The sequence below is a fragment of the Cervus canadensis genome, chromosome 30 (genome assembly GCF_019320065.1).
Source record: "Cervus canadensis isolate Bull #8, Minnesota chromosome 30, ASM1932006v1, whole genome shotgun sequence".
Lineage (NCBI taxonomy): Eukaryota > Metazoa > Chordata > Mammalia > Artiodactyla > Cervidae > Cervus > Cervus canadensis.
Window position 1 is genome coordinate 34033094 of NC_057415.1, and position 20817 is coordinate 34053910.

The following is a 20817-nucleotide window of genomic DNA, read 5'->3' on the forward strand; positions in this document are numbered from 1 at the left end:
TCCATCTATAAATTTAACAAATTTTGCTGAAAGACTCATTTTAGATTGTTAATGATAAAATGCCAGCCCTATGATGAGGGATTGGGGGCAGGAGGAGAAGGGGACGACAGAGGATGAGATGGCTGGATGGCATCACTGACTCGATGGACATGAGTTTGAGTAAACTCCGGGAGTTGGTGATGGACAGGGAGGCTTGGCGTGCTGCGGTTCATGGGGTCGCGAAGAGTCGGACACGACTGAGTGACTGAGCTGAACTGGTGCTTCTCCAAATTCCCTAGCTGCTGCTGCTGCTTTTTTTTTTTTTAATCTTTTGGCCATGTCACGTGGGATCTCAGTTCCCTGACCGGGGTTCAAACCTGTGCCCCATGCATTGGCAGTGCAGAGTCTTAACCACTGGATCACCAGGGAAGTCCAAAATCCTCTAGTATTCTTGAATTTTCTTCTTAATTTTACTTTTTACTTACAACCCTTGGCCAGTTTTATTCTTTAGGAAAGGATGACTTTAGGAAAGGATTGCATTTCTATTGAGACAGAGGCATTTGTGTGTGTGTGTGAGAGAGAGAGAAGGCAATGGCACCCCACTCCAGTACTCTTGCCTGGAAAATCCCATGGACGGAGGAGCCTGGTAGGCAGCAGTCCATGGGGTGGCTAAGAGTCAGACACGACTGAGCGACTTCACTTTCACTTTTCACTTTCATGCATTGAACAAAGAAATGGCAACCCACTCCAGCGTTCTTGTCTGGAGAATCCCAGGGACGGGGGAGCCTGGTGGGCTGCTGTCTATGGGGTCGCACAGAGTCGGACACGACTGAAGCGACTTAGCAGCAGCAGCAGCGTGTGTGTGTGTGTGTGTGTGTGTGTGTGTGCACGCGCGCGCATACGCTCTCAGTCTTTCAGGCCCCATGGACTGTAGCCCTCCAGGCAAGAATACTGGAGTGGGTTACCATTTCCTCTTCCAGAGGATGTTCCTGACCTAAGGATAGGACCCACGTCTCTTGTGTCTCCTGCATTAGCAGGCAGATTCTTTACCCCTGGCACCACCTGGGAAGCCCCCCAAGGTCTTGTGGTCAGCATGTAATCCTGAATTCTGGAACCTATGAATTAAATGTTGCCACATGGGAAAAGGGTCTCTGCAGATGTGATTGATTAAGGGTACTGAGGTGGGGAGAGTATCCTGGATTACCCAGGTGAGCCCTGAACACAATCACAAATGTCCTTATAAGAGAGAGAGGGAGGGAGAGTTGACACAGAAGAGAAGATGTGTGATCACGGAGGCAGAGACTGTGGTGATGAAGCCACAAACCAGCTAATTCCTGACAGCTCCCAGGAACCAGAAGAAGCAAGAACATTCTCCCCTCCCTTAGCTTTTGCACGAACTGATTTTGGCCTTCTCATCTCCAAAACCAGGAGAGGATAAATTTCTCTTGTTTACAGGCCCCGAGTCTGTGGTCATCTTTTATAGCTTCAACAGGAAAGTGATACATTGCTTTTCACTCAGAGCATGTGTGAGAGTACCTGAGAAACAAATGCTGGAAAGACTTTTTTGTCTGGGTTCCATTTTCATGAAATGCTCAGACTTACAAAAATATATAATAAGGTAATAGACACTGTGGAATTTACTTTACTGGCCTAAAAACAAAACATTTCAAATACATTTGAATTCTTCCAGACACCCTTCCTCCACTATGTTCCTCTCGATCCATCTCTGAGGTAAGTCAGTCTCCTGAATTTGGTTGTCATTGCTCCAATACATATCTTTAAATTTTTGCTACATTATATTTCTAAAATATATTCAACTGTTTAAAACTTTATAAAAATGTGAACATTCTATCTTGCTATCTATATGATATACATATGTATATGTGTATATATATTGTTTTGCAATTTACTTTTTTTGGTAATTATCTGAACTATTTCCTTGAATACTTTCTACATGCAAAGTAGCATATTGGGCAATGTGGATGATACTAGACAAATCAGACAGGAAATTTTTGCACCAACATTATCCTGTTAAAAGAGCTATCACAGTATTTCCCCATGGTTTTAAAGGAAGGCTCCTACTCAGTAAGGTCAATCCAACAAAATGCAGAAAGCTCCAAATAAGAGTTTATTGGGGCGTTTAAGAATTGCAGTTCTGGAGACAGACTTGGGTAAAACCAGAAGAATGTTCTGGGGAAGAGAAAGTGTCAGGGGCTTTGAAAACAAAAGCCATGACAGAAGAATACAAAGTACAGAGCCATGTGCTCTGACAGAAGAAAGGAGATAATATTTATCCTGAAGGGGTGGCTGTCACAAGTTGCTTTAAGGTGAGGGTCCATTAAATATCTTGAATTTCTGGAACTTTGGGCAGATGCTCTGGATGCCTGTGTTAAGACAGTAAGTGGTCAAAGGTCAGATTTCCATCTGGGCTGAGATGTACATAAGGCATACTTCCTCAGTGGCCTCCCAGCTGTGTTTTATTTAAAGAAAACTTTTTTAGATCCCACCACACAGCTGAAAGGATCTTAGTCCCCTCACAAGGGATCAAACCCAACCCCCCAGTAGTAAAAGCGCAGAGTCTTAACCACTTGGCTGCCAGGGAATTACCCTGCCTACACCTAAAGAGACCTCTTAGCAATACTGACTCCATTTTTATTTTTCTTGCACAGTATCTACCATCTAAAATCTAAATATGTGACTATAACTTTGAGTTAATAATATGCCTATCTCTCTTGTTACACCGATGCAGTTTAAAGCATGTGATTCTCCCAGAGCAAACATCATTTTATCATTTTGAGGAATCTTTTCATTGGCAACACCAGGTATGATCATTTTCTATACTTTACTCCTAACACCTGTAAGGCAATAGAACTCCCACTTATATTTACAAGATTTTCAAGGTAAATATGACGATACTTCTCAAAATTAAGAATTGTTTACAACTTAATCACAGAAAAAAACCTCACAAAATTGATACATTCAGATCAATACATTAAATTTATGTGACACTGATGTTTTGGCAAACTTGGTCACTATTCACAGTGGGAAGAGGGTGCCTTTAGCAGTTGCATGCATCTTTGGGTTTGCTTGCCTCTTCCACCAGTTTCTCTATTCAAGATTGTAAACTTTCATCTGCATGGCACAATGTGAAGTCATTTGGCTTTCATTTGGCCCAGTACTACCAATAGGCCCAAGCAAAAGAGGCTCCTGCCTCCATGTTTTAGACGGTCTTGCATAATACACACGTGTACACATACACATTTGGTTTTTTTTTAATTGGGGGCTAATTACTTTACAATATTGTGGTGGTTTTTGCCATACCTCGATATGAATCAGCCATGGGTGTACATGTGTCCCCCATCCTGAGCCCCCCTCTCACCTCCCCCCCACCCCATCCCTCAGGGCTGTCCCAGTGCACCAGCTTTGAGTGCCCTGTTTCATGCATCAAACTTGGACTGGTGATCTATTTCACATATGGCAATATACATGTTTCAGTGCTGTTCTCTCCAATCATCCCATCCTCACCTTCTCCCACAGAGTCCAAAAGTCTGTTCTTTATATTTGTATCTCTTTTGCTGTCTCACATATAGGGTCATCATTACCATCTTTCTAAATTCCATATATATGCGTTAATATACTGTATTGGTGTTTTTCTTTCTGACTTACTTCACTCTGTGTAATAGGCTCCAGTTTCATCCACCTCATTAGAACCGATTCAAATGCATACTTTTTAATAACTGAGTGATATTCCATTCACACGCACGTTCTTTAAGGAACAGATGAGAATCTCTGGCACTTGGCACTGGCCCAACACAACCTAGAGCCTAGAAGCCCTAGTTATTGCTTTAAGAGATGGTAAAAGTTGCAATATAAGTGATAATTTATGATAAAATAAAATATATTTTAATATACTATGATAATCATTTACCATATGTATCCCCATTTCAGTGTTTTAATATGATATGTAAAATTTGATTCATTTTCGAATCTAAATATTAAGAATTTAATCAGCAACTTCAGTTGTTTACTTACCAGAGAACATGTTTTCTTCAAATTGAAATTAATTTTTAAAGCTCTCTTGAGAAGTACAATCACTTAAGAGACTTTGTCCAGCTTGACATGACTTTCATTAAATTAAACAAGGAGGCCATTAGGCTGAGGCGGCTCTAAAGCTGTGGCAAACCCAAATGTAAGCCTGTAAACGACTCAAGGTTATGAAATTGAACAACCAATCACTAACAGCCAAGTAGTCTTTAAGTTATAGACAATCCATCATTTCTTTATTTCTGCCCTTTCTCTATAAAAGTCTCTCCCCAGCCTCTATCCATGGAGCACTCCTAACCACTTCCGGTTTGGCGCTGCCTGATTCAAATTGATTTTTGCCTGAATAAACTCTTACAATTTTAATAAAATACTCTTAGAACTTTTAATACACCTCAGTTTATCTTTTTTTTAAATTGGAGCATAGTTCTTTTCAATGTTGTGTTAGTTCCTGCTGAGCAGCGAAGTGAATCAGCTGTATGTACACACATATCCCCTCCTCTTTGCATTTCCTTACCATTCAGGTCACCAGAGTAATGAGTAGAGTTCCCTGTGTTATCCAGTTATTCTCTGTAGTCATCCATCTTATACATTGTAGTTTTATGTGCCAATCCCAATCTCCCAGTCACCTCGGTTTATTTTTGAACACACCATTTATGTGAAAAATCTTATCATCTTATAATGTAAATATTTTGCTGCTCTAAAGGCAAGAGAAATTAATTTTATAAAATGCTTATATATTTATTTTGCTACTCATATTAAATATCAACAGACCCCCAGACATGAAAAATAAAGTTTGTTGTCCTTGATATTTAGCCAGCTTTCGGTCATCTGGGGGCTTACCAGGTGGCACTGTGGTAAAGAATCTGCCTGCCAATGCAGAGACACAGGTTCTATCCCTGGGTCAGAAAGATCCCCTGGAGAAGGAAATGGCAACCTACTGCAGTATTCTTGCCTGGAAAATTTCCATGGACAGAGGAGCGAGTTACAGTCCATGGGGTTGCAAAGGGCTGCAAAGTTGTGTTCACAACTGAGCACACACGCACACAGTCATCTGGATCTATAATCTGGCTGTGTGTATGTGTTAGTCACTCAGTCATGTTGTATTCTTTGCAATCCCGTGGACTGTAGCCTGCCAGGCTCCTCTGTGCATGGAATTCTCCAGGCAAGAATACTGGAGTGGGTTGCCATTCCCTTCTCCAGAGGATCTTCCCAACCCAGGGATTGGACCCAGGTCTCCTGTATCCCAGGCGGACTTGTTACCATCTAAGCCACCAGGGAAGCCCATAAATCTGGGTCCTGAGTGTAACCGACAAGGCCTCATGCCTGCAGTTTCACTACCTCTGTATGATGAAGATGAGTCTGTGGGCCTGCATGATCGCTTATCACCCTGTGTATAAAGCACAGAAGGGGCTGGGCAGAGCAGGCCTGCCCTGAGCCACCAGGGTGGTAAGGATCCGGGAAGAGCTGGTGGCGTTCAACAGCTTTGGGAGGGCGCGGGACCTCTGCGTTAGGGAAGCAGGAACTCTGCTCCTCTTCTATTTTAGAGCTTTTCCTGCATCTTTAGAGAGTAGTGTTTTTTTCCTTTCCACCTTTTTTCTTTTTCATTGTCATTACCTCTAGAGGAGAACGGTTAATGAGGTTTCAGATTTCCCAAGCAAAAATAACTAACTAAATACTAAAGAATCAGATTTTGTTGGGTGGGGCTGAGCTTTGCCAGGCCACAGCCATTGTAATGTCTAAGTTTATTTGCTCCCCTCACCGCCACCCAAGAACTGGTTTTCACCTAGTCTCTTTGGGAATGCACATTATTGAAGGATGCTGCTGCTGCTGCTGCTGGGAACGTTGCTTGCCACCAAGGGATGCTCTCTTCTTAGACTTTCCCCTGCCTGCTTGTATTCCTCATCTTCTGAATCCCTAAGGATGAGTTCAGCTGCACGTTACGGGGATCCCCATTAAACTGCCTGAGACTTTAGGGATGTGTGTGTGTGTTTAAAAATATTTATTTTTTTGGCTGTGCTGGGTCTTAACTTGTTTGCTGCTCACAAGGATCTTCGGTCTTTTGACAAGGCATGCAGAATCTTTAGTTGCAGCATTCAAACTTAGTTGTAGCATGTAGGATCTAGTTCCCTGACCCGAGATTGAAGGCGGTCCCCCTGCATTGGGAGTGCAGAGTCTTAGCCACTGGACCACCAGGGAAGTCCTGGGATGTGCATTTTCCATTTAAGAGGTCCAGAGTTAAGTGTAGTGGCTCAGTGATACCATCAAAGACACACTGCATTTATGCGCTCAGTGATCCTCGGGGTGTTGGGAACGTTTCGCTAGTGGCCACAAGATGGCGGTAGCAGCTCCAGACATCAGGGCCTCACAAGGCTGCATTTGAAGGGAGAGGCAGATAGACAGGACCACAAGCAGTCATGAGGGGCAAAGGAGGGGCAGGCAACTCACAGCTGCTCACAGTTCTTTCTCTCCTTCTTGCTTACTTCCTCCCTCCTTTGCCTTTTGGCTTTACCTGAAGTAGCATTCTGCCAACCCACAACACATCGGGATGCATCTAGGTAGGAGGGGCATGAGCAGTAGAACTAACTGGTCAACCTCGGGCAGGTTATTTACCACCGAACCTCATCTTCCACACTTACGAAGTGAGGGTCATAGACTAGATGCCTTATGTAGGTAAGCTTTTTACTGAAGTATCACATAAATGCTCACCTATCAGAAAGGTACTGCTTGATGAATTTTTACAAAGGACTAGCCCCCAATATCATTACCCCAGAAATCCCCACAAAGGTAACATTATTCCACTTTTACCTCAGTATATCAGTTTTGTCTGTCTTTGAACTTTATACAAATAGAATCAGCTGGAGACATTCTTTCATATCTGGCTTTTTTCACTCAACACTATGTTTGTGAAATTCATTCACCATGTTGCATCTTTTTTTTTTTTTTGGGGGGGGCCATGCTGTGTAGCTTGCAGGATCTCAGTTTCCCATACCAGTGACTGAAGTCAGACCATTGCACACAGCGAAAGCCTAGAATCCTAACCACTGGACCGCCAGGGATCTCCCCACCACTTTGTTTCTTCATTCTTCTTGCGGTGTAACATTATATTTGTGTCACTATGCTGTTGACAGTCATGTGGGTTTTTTCTAGTTTTGGTTACTATAAATATCTGCTTCTATGGAGATTTTTGAATCATCTTCTCTTTTTTGGGGGAGGGGGGCCATGCTGTGCAGCTTGTGGGATCGATCTAGCTCCTTGACCAGGGATGGAATCCATGCCCCCTGCAGTGGGAGCAAGGAGTCTTAATCACTGGACTATAGGGAAGTCCCTCTTGAATCCATCTTTTGATGAATATACATATGCATTATTTGTATGTTTTAGGAGTAGAACTGTTGGGTCATATGATGTCTGAGTGTTCATTTTCTAGATGCTTTTTAAAGATCATTCCTCGTGATGGAACCAAACACTATCACGGGTCACACAGCTAATAAACAGGCTTTTCATTCTGTCCAAAGATTCACTAATAAGACTCAATACTAAGGCTTCCAGTACTCGTCAGCTTAAAACCCTTCTCCAGCCCAACCTCAAATGGGTAGACACTACAAAGAAGTATATGTACACCTACGCACTCCAGAGCCATCTTGTAAAGACAGTCAGGTAACAGGCAGCCCTCTGTACTGGCAATGAATCACATTTCCGTGGCCAGGTGAAGCTCCCGGAAGCTTGCAGGGTTAGCTAGAGAAGTCTGAGCGCCGGGTGGCGCTCTGGAAAACATCTACTTCATTGTGAGGGTCTTTACAGCCAGAGCTATGATATGAATCTGTCAGCAGATAGTTTAGTTCATCTAGGCTTTTCGCCCATATTTTAAGCACCTGGTAAATGGTCAATAAAAATCGTAAAATTTAGGGCAAAAGGACCAAATAATTAGAATTTTATAAGAGAAAATTGCCTTTCTAAGCAACTTTTCTTCAAACAGGAAAATTTTCCAAAGTAACAAGTTTAAAAGTGCTATTGACAAAAAGAGGCACATCAATATTTGATTTAGAGAAATGGGTGGAGCTATGAGAAACAGTATTTCTTAAAGTATAGTCTGTATAGACCAGAATCAGCATCAGCATCTGCTAGGATGTTGTCTTAAGACCCCAGATTCCAGACCCCATCATTCCTAAATCAGACTCTCTTAGGTGGGTCTAGAAAGTTGCATCTTAACAAACTCACTGGTTGTTCTTAGGCACCAACTCCACCATCTGTATTACATTCCCTGCTGCAGAGGGTCTCCAGGCTTTCAAGCTAGGAGCTTCTACATGGAAAGATGAAACGATCCTATCACTTACCCACAAGCCTCTCTGCTATTTCTGGGGTAAATTCTAATTTCTTATTTACAAAAGGCCTCCAGTTGGACCTTCTGGCTTTTGCTTTTTCCTGGGACATCACTGGCTGAATTCAACTGTGCACACAATTTTGCCTCTGTTGGTGATAGTGCCTTCTCAGTTGCCCCTCTTGTTGGAGGCGGCCCACTGTGGCTTTCTACATGTCACTTTGAATGCCGTCTGAAAACCTCCTTTGTCCTCATCAGCCGTCCACTTCAGAAGTGGTGGTGTTATTTTGAGGCAGGGTTTGGGATGTCATATAAAATAAAGCCATGATTGTATGAAAAACCAGAAGAGGATAAGCAGCTAACACAAACATGAATAAGGCCTAAGCGCATGCCGTACCAGGGGAGGGAGAGAGAGAATGCTTCGCTGTGACTCTGCTTTGTCTCTGAGGTCTGGGTGCTCATGGAAAGCCCTGATAGACTTGCTATGAGGTTTCAGGATTCAGGCGCACTTACCGAATTCTGGGGCCCAAGGCCCTGTCTTCTGAAAGGTTTCAGTCTAAGTGCCCAAGATTCCTTATGGACAGGGATGAGGGGACAGGGAGGGGGAGGTGGGGGAAGGCCCCATGCTGTGTTCTTGGGTTCTGCTGGCACCTCCCCCATGCACACACATCCAGTGCATTTTCCTCAGAGCTGAGCCCTAGAAACCCAAGCTTCCCTCCATAAATTCCAGTCAACAGTACAACCTTTTGCTCCGATACAGACACTTCCCATTTCCTCCTTGCCACCATGTTGCTTTGAAAAACTTTTAGTAGAAGCAGAGGCACATAGTCCAGGACACTTGCTCTATTTCAGTGACAGTTTTCCACCACAAAGAACCCTGAAATACAACAGGAAATGGTGAATATGAATAGGCAGTCCTAGGCTAAATTTGAATGGTGGAAACTGTATTCCAAAATGTTTTCCATAGAAGTTCACTTTCTTTAGTTTTGATGACTACCCACTGGATCATTGTGGCCACAAGCCATTGACCAGCCAGGAAACTGGAAAATAAACTGTTTCATATGGGCTTTCAGAGACTCTGTTTTGTTTTTGGTTTTTTAAAATGGTAGGAGCATAGAAAAATGATACACTGACCCCAAATGAGCAAATAGAGGAGTTTGGAAAGTAGCATGTTTATGAAAGCTTTATGATTATCATTTCAGAAGAACAGCAGAGAAGGCACAGAGGAAAAGAAAGGGGATTAAAATTTAGGGAACATCTATCCATGCCAGCATTTTGCTGGGAATGTTACATAGCAAATGCTATTTTGTTCTCACAACCACCAAGTAAAGTAAGTTTTACTACCTGCTCCCTGTCCTTTTTGGTTTAGGAAGTGGGTTCATTTAGGTTAGGTAACTTGCTCATGGTCACCCACTTAGAGTTTGCAATCAGGAATTCAAATATTGGTCCCTTTTCACTGTTACCTGGCATTCTGAAGAGAAAGCTGTGTGGAGTCTGAATAAAATAAGATCTTGATTATGGGAAGGTGGCCTGGGTGTTAAAAAAAAAAAACAAACCATTCAATAAAAAAATCTGTTGTACATCTATAGATCTCTCATGTCTAGTTATATTCATACTATTGGCTTTAATTGAACGAACAGACAACAGGGTCTGTCATAGTTGTTAGCATCCCTTGAATATAGAAGTATTAATTTTATTCAACTCCAAGAGAACTGGACATTGGCATTCCTGTGAGGTAGATTTAGTATTTAAAATTGTTCTCAGTATCCTCTGAGTCCTATTCTCCTCCACCAAGGTAGACCCACATTGGGGGTGGGGGGAAGGGAATAGATGGTAACTTGAGGACTAAGGTGGGATGATTTAGACCAGGGGAAATAAGGGAAGGTCTCAATGAATCCCTGGGAGATGTTTTGGGTCAGCTTTAGCTCTTGGCATTCTCCTCCTGCTAAAGTATCATTTGTTTCTTTGGAAAAAATCCTGTGATGGAGACCACAGTGAATCCCAGCTTCAAGATTAATCAGGTGATGGAACTTCCCTGGTGGTCCAGTGGCTAAGACTGTGCTCCTAACGCAGGGGACTGGGTTTAATTCCCAGTCCCCTGCTCAGGGAACTGGATTCCATAGGGGGCAACTTAAGATCCCACCCGTTGCAACTAAGACCCAGGGGAGCCAAAAAAAAAAAAAAAGATTAGTCAGGTGAAACTGGATAGACCTAAAGAGTTTGGGAAATGGATCAGGAAATGTGGTCCCTTACAAGGGCACCCCTCCCTGTTACTGTAGTATCAATCTCTTCTAAGATGGGCTTGATGACCTCTACTGACTAGGCCCTGGACACAGAAGCGGTGAAGCCAGGTAAAGTGGAGAAAGGTGGTGAACTTCCATCCTCAAACAGCCAAGTAACGCCTTGACTATCTTCATCCTGCTAACAAAGGTCAGAGTCCAGCCCAGCCAAAAGCCTGGAAAGGAAGCACAGAAGCATGAAAAACAACGTCAGGGAACCTCACGATGCTTTCAAACGGCAGTTCGGTCAGGGTGTGCGTTTAAAGTGTACCACTCGCTTTTTATTTACTGATGCTCTCTCTTCTGAGGTTCTACGTTACATAAACCCGGTGAACTGCAGAAGCAACAAGGCATGGGGATCTCAGCGTGCATCTGATGAAATCCACAATGCCTCCTCGAATTCCCTTGTAGGTTTCCCCGCCCGATGTTCTGTGCCCAGGGAGCCTCATAACCTTTTATGCCATTCTTATAAAATGCTTCGTAGTTCCTTCTATCTTGGGTTTGAGAGGCCAGAAAATCCCAACTCACGTGCGTGTCCCTAAAGCCCCCGCCCAAGCCCCAAGCGTGGCTGCCCCTAGGCGCCGCAGTAAACGCGGCTGGAATGGAACAGGGTCCTCCAACGTCCGTTTCCACCTCTGATTTCCGTTAAACATTAGCTCCAGGATCTGCGCGCAGACCCCAAGGGGCCGGCCTCCGGGAGACGAGCTTGGACACTCGCCCGACCTCCGCAGAGGGCAGGGGGCGCACTTCCTGCGGGACGGCGGGCGGGGACGGAGCTGACCGCCTCCCCTTCCCCGCCCCTCCCGCGCTCTCCCCGCCCCCTCCCCCTCCCCCTCGCGGGACCGCCGGGCGCCGCGGGGGCGGGGCCGCGAGCTGGCTGGGCGGCGTGGCGGTGCGGGCCGGGCGCCCGGGCTGAGGTGCGAGCGGGCCCGCCGCAGGCTCGGGTGCCGAGCGGGGGCGCGCGGCGCGTCTCGGAGCGGAGCAGCCCGGCCCAGCCCAGCGCGGCGCGGGCAGACGCAGCCGGCGGGTGGCGGTGGCGGCGGCGGCGGTTCCCGACCCCGCTGGTGCTGGGCCTTCGATCGAGCGCGGCCTCGGTCGGGGCGCTGGGGGATCCCGCGGCGGCGGGCTGTAGGAGGAAGCGGCGGCTGCGGGCGCGTCCCGAGCCGAGCGCGCCATGTCTGGTGGGCCCCCCAAGGCCCTGCCGTCCACGGGGCCCCAGTCTCTGCGCGACATGCCGCACCCGCTGGCCGGCTCCAGCAGCGAGGAGGCCGTGGGCGGCGATAGCACGCCCAGCCCGGACCTGCTGACTGCCCGCAGCTTCGGCGACAAGGTGGGACGCGCGGGGCTGCGGGTTGGGAGACTGGTTGGGCTCCCGAGGGGGATGAAGGATCTAGAGCCCCGCTGGGCACCGGGCCGCGCCCACCCTGGCGCCCGTTTCCCGGGGGCCGGCGTGCCCTCGCCCCGGAGCCTTGGGAAGAAGCGTCTCCTCTCTCCCGCCCCCGTGGGGTCGCAGCCGCGCAGGGGGAGCGGCCAGAGCCGAGGGGCTGGCCCGGCTTGGCTGGTCTCGAGCGCCAATGACAGCTGGTGGGGAGGGGTCCCGCCTGCTCGTTGAGGCTGGAGGCGTGGGTGCAGTGCTCGGCGCGGGTGTCCGGGGATGGGGTTCCGGTTCCTCCAGATGCAGTCACTTGTAGCTCCGCCAGTTTGCTGGGACTGCAAGGAAAAAAGAGTTAATGGTTTTCCGTGGTCTTAACTGCCAGAGGCTTCTTAACCCTCGTCTGTCACGTGGGGAGTGATCTTTGTTTAGGTTTGCTGAGTGCCGGCGAGAGTCACCTGACCCAGATCCCCGCCGGCTGCGGGAGGAGAGTGAGTGCCCCTGTGGTTTTCTGTCTGGGGCTCCATTTACCTCTGACGATCTCCCACGCTGTTTAGGCTCGACAGAGGCTGGTTTTGTGGCTGATGGGAAGAAAGGTCGCCCTTTGACCTCCTTTGTGTAGAGGGAGGTTCCTGATTCTCTTAGAGCAGCATGACCCTCCTGCTGCTTTGAGGGACCGGAGAGTCCAGTGAGGGGTTAGGAACGGCGTCTCCCTTCCCCCCACAGGCATTTCAGCTGTGATCAGGACTCAGCAGTGATTGTATCAGCTGCTGTTGTGACTTAGTCACTAATTGCAGAAATTAGAGTTGTTCTCAACACCTGTGATCAGGATGTTCTCTCCTATTAAAATGCTATGTGAATGCCTCTTTGTCCCAGTATTAAATGAAATCAGGAGACCCAACTTTCTTTCCCCCTTAGATGGGAGGACGTGTGGTGGTGAGTAAAATGAGTGTGAGAGCACTGAGCCGTCAAAATAGCCAGGGAGTGGGACTTGATGAACCTTCCCAAGAGCTTTGTGAAAGCAAAGAGTAGAGTCCGGGGAGCAGGGGGAGAGACAGCAGTAGGAGCAAGGAAACTTACAAAGCTAATGAAACCAATGGGTTGAGCAACTGGAGGTATGTGTGTGTCTCTTTGTAAATATTTCTCTTTATTTTATAGAACATTATAAACTATATGAAGGCTTCAGTCGCTCGGAAATACCTTGCCTATATTTGCTATTTAATAAGTAATTGTTGAATGATGATAATTTGTTGCTTTCTTATGGACAGAGAACTTGGTCCTGTGTGTGCATGTAGGATAGGAATTGAGGTTAAGCTTCTGATTTCTTTTTCAGGTCTATATAGGATAGTGAATTAATTATCTATGGCTGTGTAACCAATTACTCCAACGTTTAGCGTCTGAAAATAGTGTCTGGGTCAGAAATCTGGGAGCAACTTAAATCTCAGTGGTTCTGACTCAGGTCTTTCATGAGCTTCCCTTCAAGCTTTGACAAGGGCTGCAGTCACTGAAGACTGGATCAGGGGTTGGATTCCAGCTTCCAAGCTCACTCACTTGGCTGTTGTCAGGCCTTAGTTCCTTTCCATAAGGCTGCTTGAGGTGACAACTGGTTTCCTCCAGAGCAAGGAGTCCAAGAGATGGAGAGATCCCAAGATGCATAATCTCAGAAGTGACATAGCTGAACCATATTCCGTTGGTCACACTGGTCATCACTGGTACAGTCTGGGAAGAAGGTATGAATCCCAGGAAATGAGAATTGTTGGGGCCATCTTGGAAGCTGATTGCTTAATGAGCCACTGTTGGACTCAGAAGTGTGGGCATTTTTGCTAAGTACTGGAAGGACAGATGCCCTGTACCCCCAGGATCTAGTTGGTGGCCCCGAAGTCAAGCTTAAGTCTAATTACCCCTGGCTTCCTTTACAGGGACAGTTCCCTCAGAAAGACAATCTTGAAGGCATTATTTATTATTAATTATTGAAATATTTAATAAGTCTCATTAGAGCTATGTGGAGCATCAAAATGACCTCACTCCCAAGGGCCGGATTTATAGTGAGCCACTTTTCCTTAGAGGCTTATAGAGCAATAGAATTTCTTTCTCTGACTGGGAGGAACATTTTCCTTGAGTCTTGGCATACACATATGTTCTCGTAGCTCTGGAGAAATTTCTGCAGAGAGAAGCTTATCAAGCAACAGAGGTAAATTAGGACCCGTGGAAGGAAGCCTTCCCTTTGCCCCGGTTTCTCTTGCCCAGGAAATATTGGGGTCATTGGAGGGCAGGTAGGAGCATTGAGTGCTATGGTCTGTCTTTGAAAAGAAGCCTATGTCTTCTTGCCTTTTGGGGCCTTGGGGTTGTGACCCTGGATGCCTGACTCATAGTCAGTTCTGGACCTGGAGAATGAGTGTTTGACAGGCTGCTCATAGTGGAGGGTTATTATATTATGCAGAGGGGAATTGCTTTCTGTAGTGCTATGAACAGGAAAGCCTTGCGTCTCAGTCCAGCAGACAATCCTCAGTGGCCTCTGGAGTTTTGGGAAGGAAGGAAACACCAAATGTGATGGCCTTTTCACCCACAAAGTCTAAAATCATTCAAACCTTGGTGTGAAGGGCAGAATCCATTCTATCGACCAAGGGTTGCTAGGAATTCTTTTGATGCTAGCTAAACTCACCAGGTCTTCTAGCACTGTATCTTTTATCGCCTCCTGAAATATAAATAAACCACTCAGCCCATTTCTCTTTTTTACTTTCACCTGCAAACCACTGTGGGCTTGCTTCTCCCTTAACTCAGCCTCCAGCGCTTGTGTTCCTCCCAAAATGTAACACCAAGTCCTCTCAAGCCCCACCTGTGGTTAACATCTCTACCCACATCCTCAACCTCTTCACTGAACTCTTCCACCTACTTCCTTCCCCCTTAGGTCACTGCTTCTCCTGAAGTCTCCAACACGGAGGTATCTTTTCCTCCTCCACTCCACTTATTTCAAGTTCAGGCGATGAGGGTCACGGTCCTTCCTTCTCCACTCTACTTATTTCAAGTTCAGGAGATGGTGGTCGGTGTCCTTTCTCTCCACTGCCTTTTAAAGACCAAGTGCTGCTCCTTTGAGGCTCATGTCGTATTTGCTCACTCAGGACATGTTTGAGGGCCTCCTACAAGCCAGGCACTGTTCTAGGAACTCAAGTCAACCAGCTGAAAACCCCTGTCCTGGTTGGGTATATTTTTAGTGATTTTATGTAATGCTGTGAAAGGAAGTCAGACTGGAGGGGCGGGGGGAATGTTCAGGATCACTGGCTGTACAGAGGTAGGTTTGGGTAGACCTTATTGAGAACCTGAGATTTGAGCAGAGAATTTGAAGGAGGTGAGGGAGTTAGCGAGTGGATGTCTGGAGGAGTGTCCAGGTGGGAGAAACAGCCAGAGCAAAGTCCTGACGGCACCTGCTCAGCATGTCAGGGGCTACCCTAGAAGCCTGTGTGGTTGGGGCGGAGGGCTAGTGGGGAGGCCTTGACCATGGATCGAAGGGGAAGGGGGCCAGATGATCTAGGCTGGTATGCCAGTCTCAACTTTTACCTTGACTTTGAGTACCTTTACAGGGACTTGAACAGAAGGAGGGCAAGAATACTTGAATTAAGTATTGAAGGATCACACAGGCTGTTGAATTGAGAATCCTTTATTTGACTGCTCCACTGAATTTAGTTTCCTTTTAGTCAAAAGGACGTAAACTGAGTGCAAACTGGCTGAAGGAAAGAAAAGAAAAAAATATCTCTTGGCTCCTGTTGAAAAGCCCCAGGTATTTTGGTTTCCGGAATGGCTGGAACAAGGTATTCAAACGATGCTGGGAGTCTGTCACTTCCTGACTCTTGGCTCTGCTTCCTTCTCTCTGTGTTAACTAGTGATGTTCTCAAGCCGGTGAAGGGATACAGTCTACAGACAAGGTTTGCAACTCCAGCTGAAAGAGAGCACCTCTTTCCTGATATTAATAATTCCAGCCAAAGCTCTGGGCTTGAGTCTTCTGGGCCTGAATTGGGTCAGGTGTTGACTCTTTGATTGCCCAAGGGCTGGGCCAGGTCCTTATCTTTGGAGGGTGGAGAAGGGAGGTTTTTGTGTGTATGTTTTAACTGTGAGTATAAATATAGATGAAGTATATAAATGTTATCTGTATTAATAAAATGTACCTATACAGTTTAAAGAATAATAAAATGAGTACTTATGTTCCTACCCCCACCCCCCGGACATAGAGTTAAGGCATAGACTTACTCGTATTTTGGAAGCCCTCTTTGTGCCTGGGAAGAAGAGGGTGGTTTCCGAAGCAGGGTCAGGATGCTACTAGGAGGAGGAGGAATGAATGAATGTTGAACAAGCATCTGTTGTTTCACAAATGTCCATTACAGACCTTCCACTGCTGCCTTCTTCCCTGCTTCTTCGTAACTTCCCTGTTTCTCTTATTCGTTAAAATCTTTACACCCCCAGCTATCTTCAGTTATATCTTCACTGCAAGAACTCTGTCCAAATCTCTAAAACTGTCAGTTGCTTGACCTCGTATCTTTCACCTTCATCCTTTTTCCCAGTTCACTTGTCCTCCCTTGTGGCCACCCCCTCGCCCTGTAACACCTGCAGCGGTGCCCGCTCTGAAAGAGTGCCATCAGAGAGCTCTTATCTCGCCTGTCCTCCTGCCAGTCAGTGGGAGCCGCCTGCACCTGTTCCCGGAAGCCCTCTGCTCACCGGTCTCCTTTAGATTCCACGGCTCAGCTTGTCAGTTTCTTCTGCCGCTGTCCTTGACGCAGTCCCCTCACCCTCCTCCTCCTCCATCCAGTCTGGGTCCTTCCATTTGTTCCTGCCTTTTGCCCGAGCCTTGGGCATGGAGGTACCTTGAGAGCTGCCGCCAGCGCAGCCTCACAGCTTCCAAGCACAGTCGGGGCTTTGGTGATGTTGGGCTTGTTGTTGTTAGTTGCTCAGTCATGTCTGACTCTTCGCGACCCCATGGACTGTAAGGACCCCACCAGGCTCCTCTGCCCTTGGGATTTTCCAGGCAAGAATACTGGAGTGGGTTGCCATTTCCTTCCCTAGGAGATGTTGGGCTGGGCCCCCCTTTCTTTCCTTCCATTCTGCACCGTGGCTGACGGAAGCTTTGCTCCTCACACCTTGCACCCCGCCTTCACTCCACCTGCTCATTCTGTTGGCCTCACTTTCTGCCTTAGAGAAGTTAGAAGCTGCTGTAAAAGAACTTCCTTTCACCAAACGCAGGATGATCAGAATCCGTGGCTGCTCCTTCTGTACCCCCGACCCGGGTTGCAGCAGAAGAGATTCTGAGGCCTACCCTGGACTATAGGTATGGCCTGCCGCTCTGGTCTCTCCGAGACCCTGCTTTTTGTTGGCCTGCCCTCACTCCTGTGTCTTCACACTCCCTGTCAACAGGCTCATTCTCATCGATCTTTTAAAAATTTAAAGAAAAAAAATTTTTTAATTAAAATTATTTTTTAAATTGAAGTATGTTTGATTAGCAGTGTGTTAATTTCAGGCATACAAGCACAGTGATTCAGTTTCTGTACCTATATCCATACGTATCTTTCAGATTCTTTTCCCATATAGGTTATTAAAAAATATTGAATGTAGTTCCCTGTGCTATACTGCAGGTCCTTGTTGGTTTTCTGTTTTAAATATACTAGTGTGTACGTTGATCCCAAGCTCTGAATTTATCCCTCCCCCACCCTTTTCCCCTTTGGTAACCATAATGTTGTTTTCCATGTCTGCGGGTCTGTGTCTGCATTCCCATCAGTGTTTAAACGTCCTCAAGTTGTTCTCGCTTCTAAAACAAAGAGCAAAGGGAACTCTTATGATGCTTCCTTCATCCATCTCATGCCCTATTTTGTGACTCCTCTTGAGAGCCAAACCTTTTGAAAGAAAGGTTTGCCCCTTTTGTCTCTAGTTCCTAACCTCTGGCTTACTCAGCCTAGTGCTGTCTGGCTTCTGGCTTTACCACAGGTCCCTTGTGACTTCCTTATTGCCAAATTCAGTAGGCACCTCATATCTTTGTCTTCCCTCATCTCTTGATAGGTTGAACAGCACTTGATCCTGCTGAGTAACCCCCTGCTTGAAACTCTCTCCTCGCTGGGATTTGTGTTTTAGAGTGTACGCTCTGCAGCCAGGCTGTCTGGGTTTGAATCCCAGCTCCACCATGTGTAGTCTTTGTGACAGTAAGTTATCTCACCTCTCTGAGCCTCAGTTTCCTCCTCTGAAAAGGGGGTAACAGAACTGAGTACCTCCATCACAGGGTTGATACGAAGATGCAGTGAGTTCATACTCAGAGTGGCGCCTGATGCATAGTGAGCCTTGAAGAGCTGTGAGGTGGTGGAGTGGTATTTGTTATTCCCTGTTACTGACCTCTTCACGTTTTCTTGGTACATTTCTGTCTGTTCTTTGTCAGCTGGAGTATTGGTTGTGGTCTGGTCAGGGAGTTAAAAACTACAGCAGGTTTTTTCAAACTGAGAGACTATAATGCAGGGAGTTAATTACATTGGTGCTGGGAAGACGTGCTGAAGTCACGCCGAGGACAAGGAGGTAACCCAGAGCCTAGGAATAGCAGGAAGCTGCAGTCACCCAAGGGGCGGGGGTGGGGGGGCGGGAGGCGGTGAGGTCAGCAGAATCCAGGAGCTTCTGCGGGGAACTAGACCATGGCTGGACAGCTGAGCCAGTGCAGAGACCACAGGAGGGAGGGAGCTCTGAGAGGAAGCAGCTGCGGCCAGGGATGCTCTGTGAACCAGAGAGGAGGGGTTAGGGTCAGGGAGAAACACATTCTGGCTTGTCTCCTCCTCCTGCTTAAGGTCTTTCATCTGTAGCATCCATTGGCCCCAGTAGCATCTTTGGGGGACACGTGATCCTAGCAGAACCAAGTAACCAAACAGAGATTTGCTCAGATGGCTGCTGGGGGGAAAGAATCTCTCTTTTTGTTAGATCGTGAGCCATTGTTCCCTGTGATGTGGAGAGTGGAGCCAGAGAGGAATGTCGAGTTGGAGAGGAAGAGGGGGATGATCCCTGAAGATCACTTGAAGCCTGGATCCTCCTGTGCCGGCTATGACTGAAGCCAGCACATCTGCCCAGGCATCCTGGTTACAGGAGGCCGTGATGCGCTTTTAAAAAGTTAGTTTTTATTTTTGGTTGTGCTCTGTCGTCGTTGCTGCATGCGGGCTTTCTCTAGTTGTGGGGAGTGAGGGCCGCTATCTAGTTGTGAGTGAGGGCTGCTCTCTAGGTGTGCGTGAGGGCTGCTCTCTAGGTGCGGTGCGTGAGGGCTGCTCTCTAGGTGCGGTGCGTGGGCTTCTCATTGTGGTGACCTCTCTTGCCATGGCTCATCGGCTCTAGAACGCAGGCTCAGTAGTTGGGTGCAGAGGCTTAGTTTCCGCATCATGTGGGATCTTCCAGGACCGGGGACAGAACCCGTGTCTCCTCCACTGGCAGGCAGATTCTTAACCACCGGACTACCAGGGAAGTCCCATGATTGCCTTTTTGTTTATACTGTTTTCAATTTGATTTGTTCCTTGAAACTTTAAAAAAAAATGACCAATACAGCTACTTTAAAACATGAAGTGAAAATTAAATTTTACTTTGGGGACATGGAGTGGAGGATGCTTAGTTCCTCTTGGTCAGCCGCACTGCTGGATATATTATAAGTACAGAGTGTGTTATCAGCAGATCAGCTTTGGTGGCAGAGGTGTGTTTTTACCAGGTCCTTGAAGTTTGAGGAGGCTTTCAGGTGCGGGGTGGGGAAGGCATCATGGGCCCAGGGAGCAGCTTGAGCAAAGCTCCTGAGATGGAAGAGACTTGCCTTGGGTCAGGTCATGTGTTGGGAGTGGGTTTGGAGAGTCAGGATGGGGATCAGGGAGAGAGGAGGTTGGAAGACAGAGCAGGAGGAGGCTGAGACTGCTTTGGATGCTCTGATGTGGAAGTTGTATTTCTTAGGCAGTAGCCAGTCTGTGAGAATGTTTGAGCAGGGGAGTGTGTGATCAGTGCTTGGGGTGGGGAGAGCCTGGCATGAGAGAGCTAAGTTGGGACGGTGTAAGTTTGGTTTAGGTTGCCGTTGTGGCCTGAGAGAAGAAAGACGAGAAAATGAAAAGATGACTAGTTTTGGTGCAGTGGGGATGGCTGGTTTTCTAGTCTAAGAGAGACTGGCGCCCTCACTGAGGGAGAACACAGCTGGGGAAGCATATGTGAGCAGGTGTAAAGATGGAGGGAATGCAGCAGGAAGTCAAGTTGGGACAGTTTGTCTGAACCCTGCTGCTAAAAGCCCACTCAGACTTCAAGGTTTAGCACACGTGCTGCCTGCGGGTAGCTCTTCTTTATTATACAAATGTGTAGCCCCAAGAGATCCAAAGAGAGATGAGGGTGGTTGAGGTCAGAATTTAAACATAGTGGATATTAGCAATCCCAATGGAAGGCAGGAGGTCCTAGCAGTTTGTAGGAAGAAAGGTGGTAGCTTGAGGGCAAAACAGGGTTGAGGGAAGGTCTTCAGGATGGGGGATCAGGGATTAATAGAGGTTACAGGGAGGAAGGCAGATGTTCCTTGGTAAATGAGTCTCTCAGAATAAGTACATAAGTAACAGCTTGGCGAAGGTGCAGTAACTCATATGTGAACAATTGGGTTTGTTTACTAGATCCTGGGGCGGGGGAGTCATAGGCTATCTCACTTTTGCCTTGCCCACAGAATTACTCATTTTGGCTGCCACAGAGCAGAGATCAAGAATGTGTGTGTGTGTGTGTGTGTGTGTGTTGGGGCAGGAGGGGACAAGGGCACGAGTGACATGCAGAAAAGGTGTTTGAGGACTCTCATTTGAGACAAGGCACAGAGGCAG

At 46.9% G+C, this 20817-nt stretch overlaps 1 protein-coding gene across 1 annotated transcript in view; it reads left to right on the forward strand.

The window, feature by feature from the left end:
• The first annotated feature begins 11779 nt into the window (after positions 1-11779).
• Positions 11780-20817, forward strand: part of SNX30 (sorting nexin family member 30) — a 111418-nt gene continuing 102380 nt past the window's right edge. Inside the window, exon 1 of the mRNA XM_043453817.1 lies at positions 11780-11947. Within this exon, the coding sequence (XP_043309752.1) occupies positions 11792-11947 (156 nt within the window). The 5' untranslated portion in view covers positions 11780-11791. The remainder of the gene's footprint in view (positions 11948-20817) is intronic.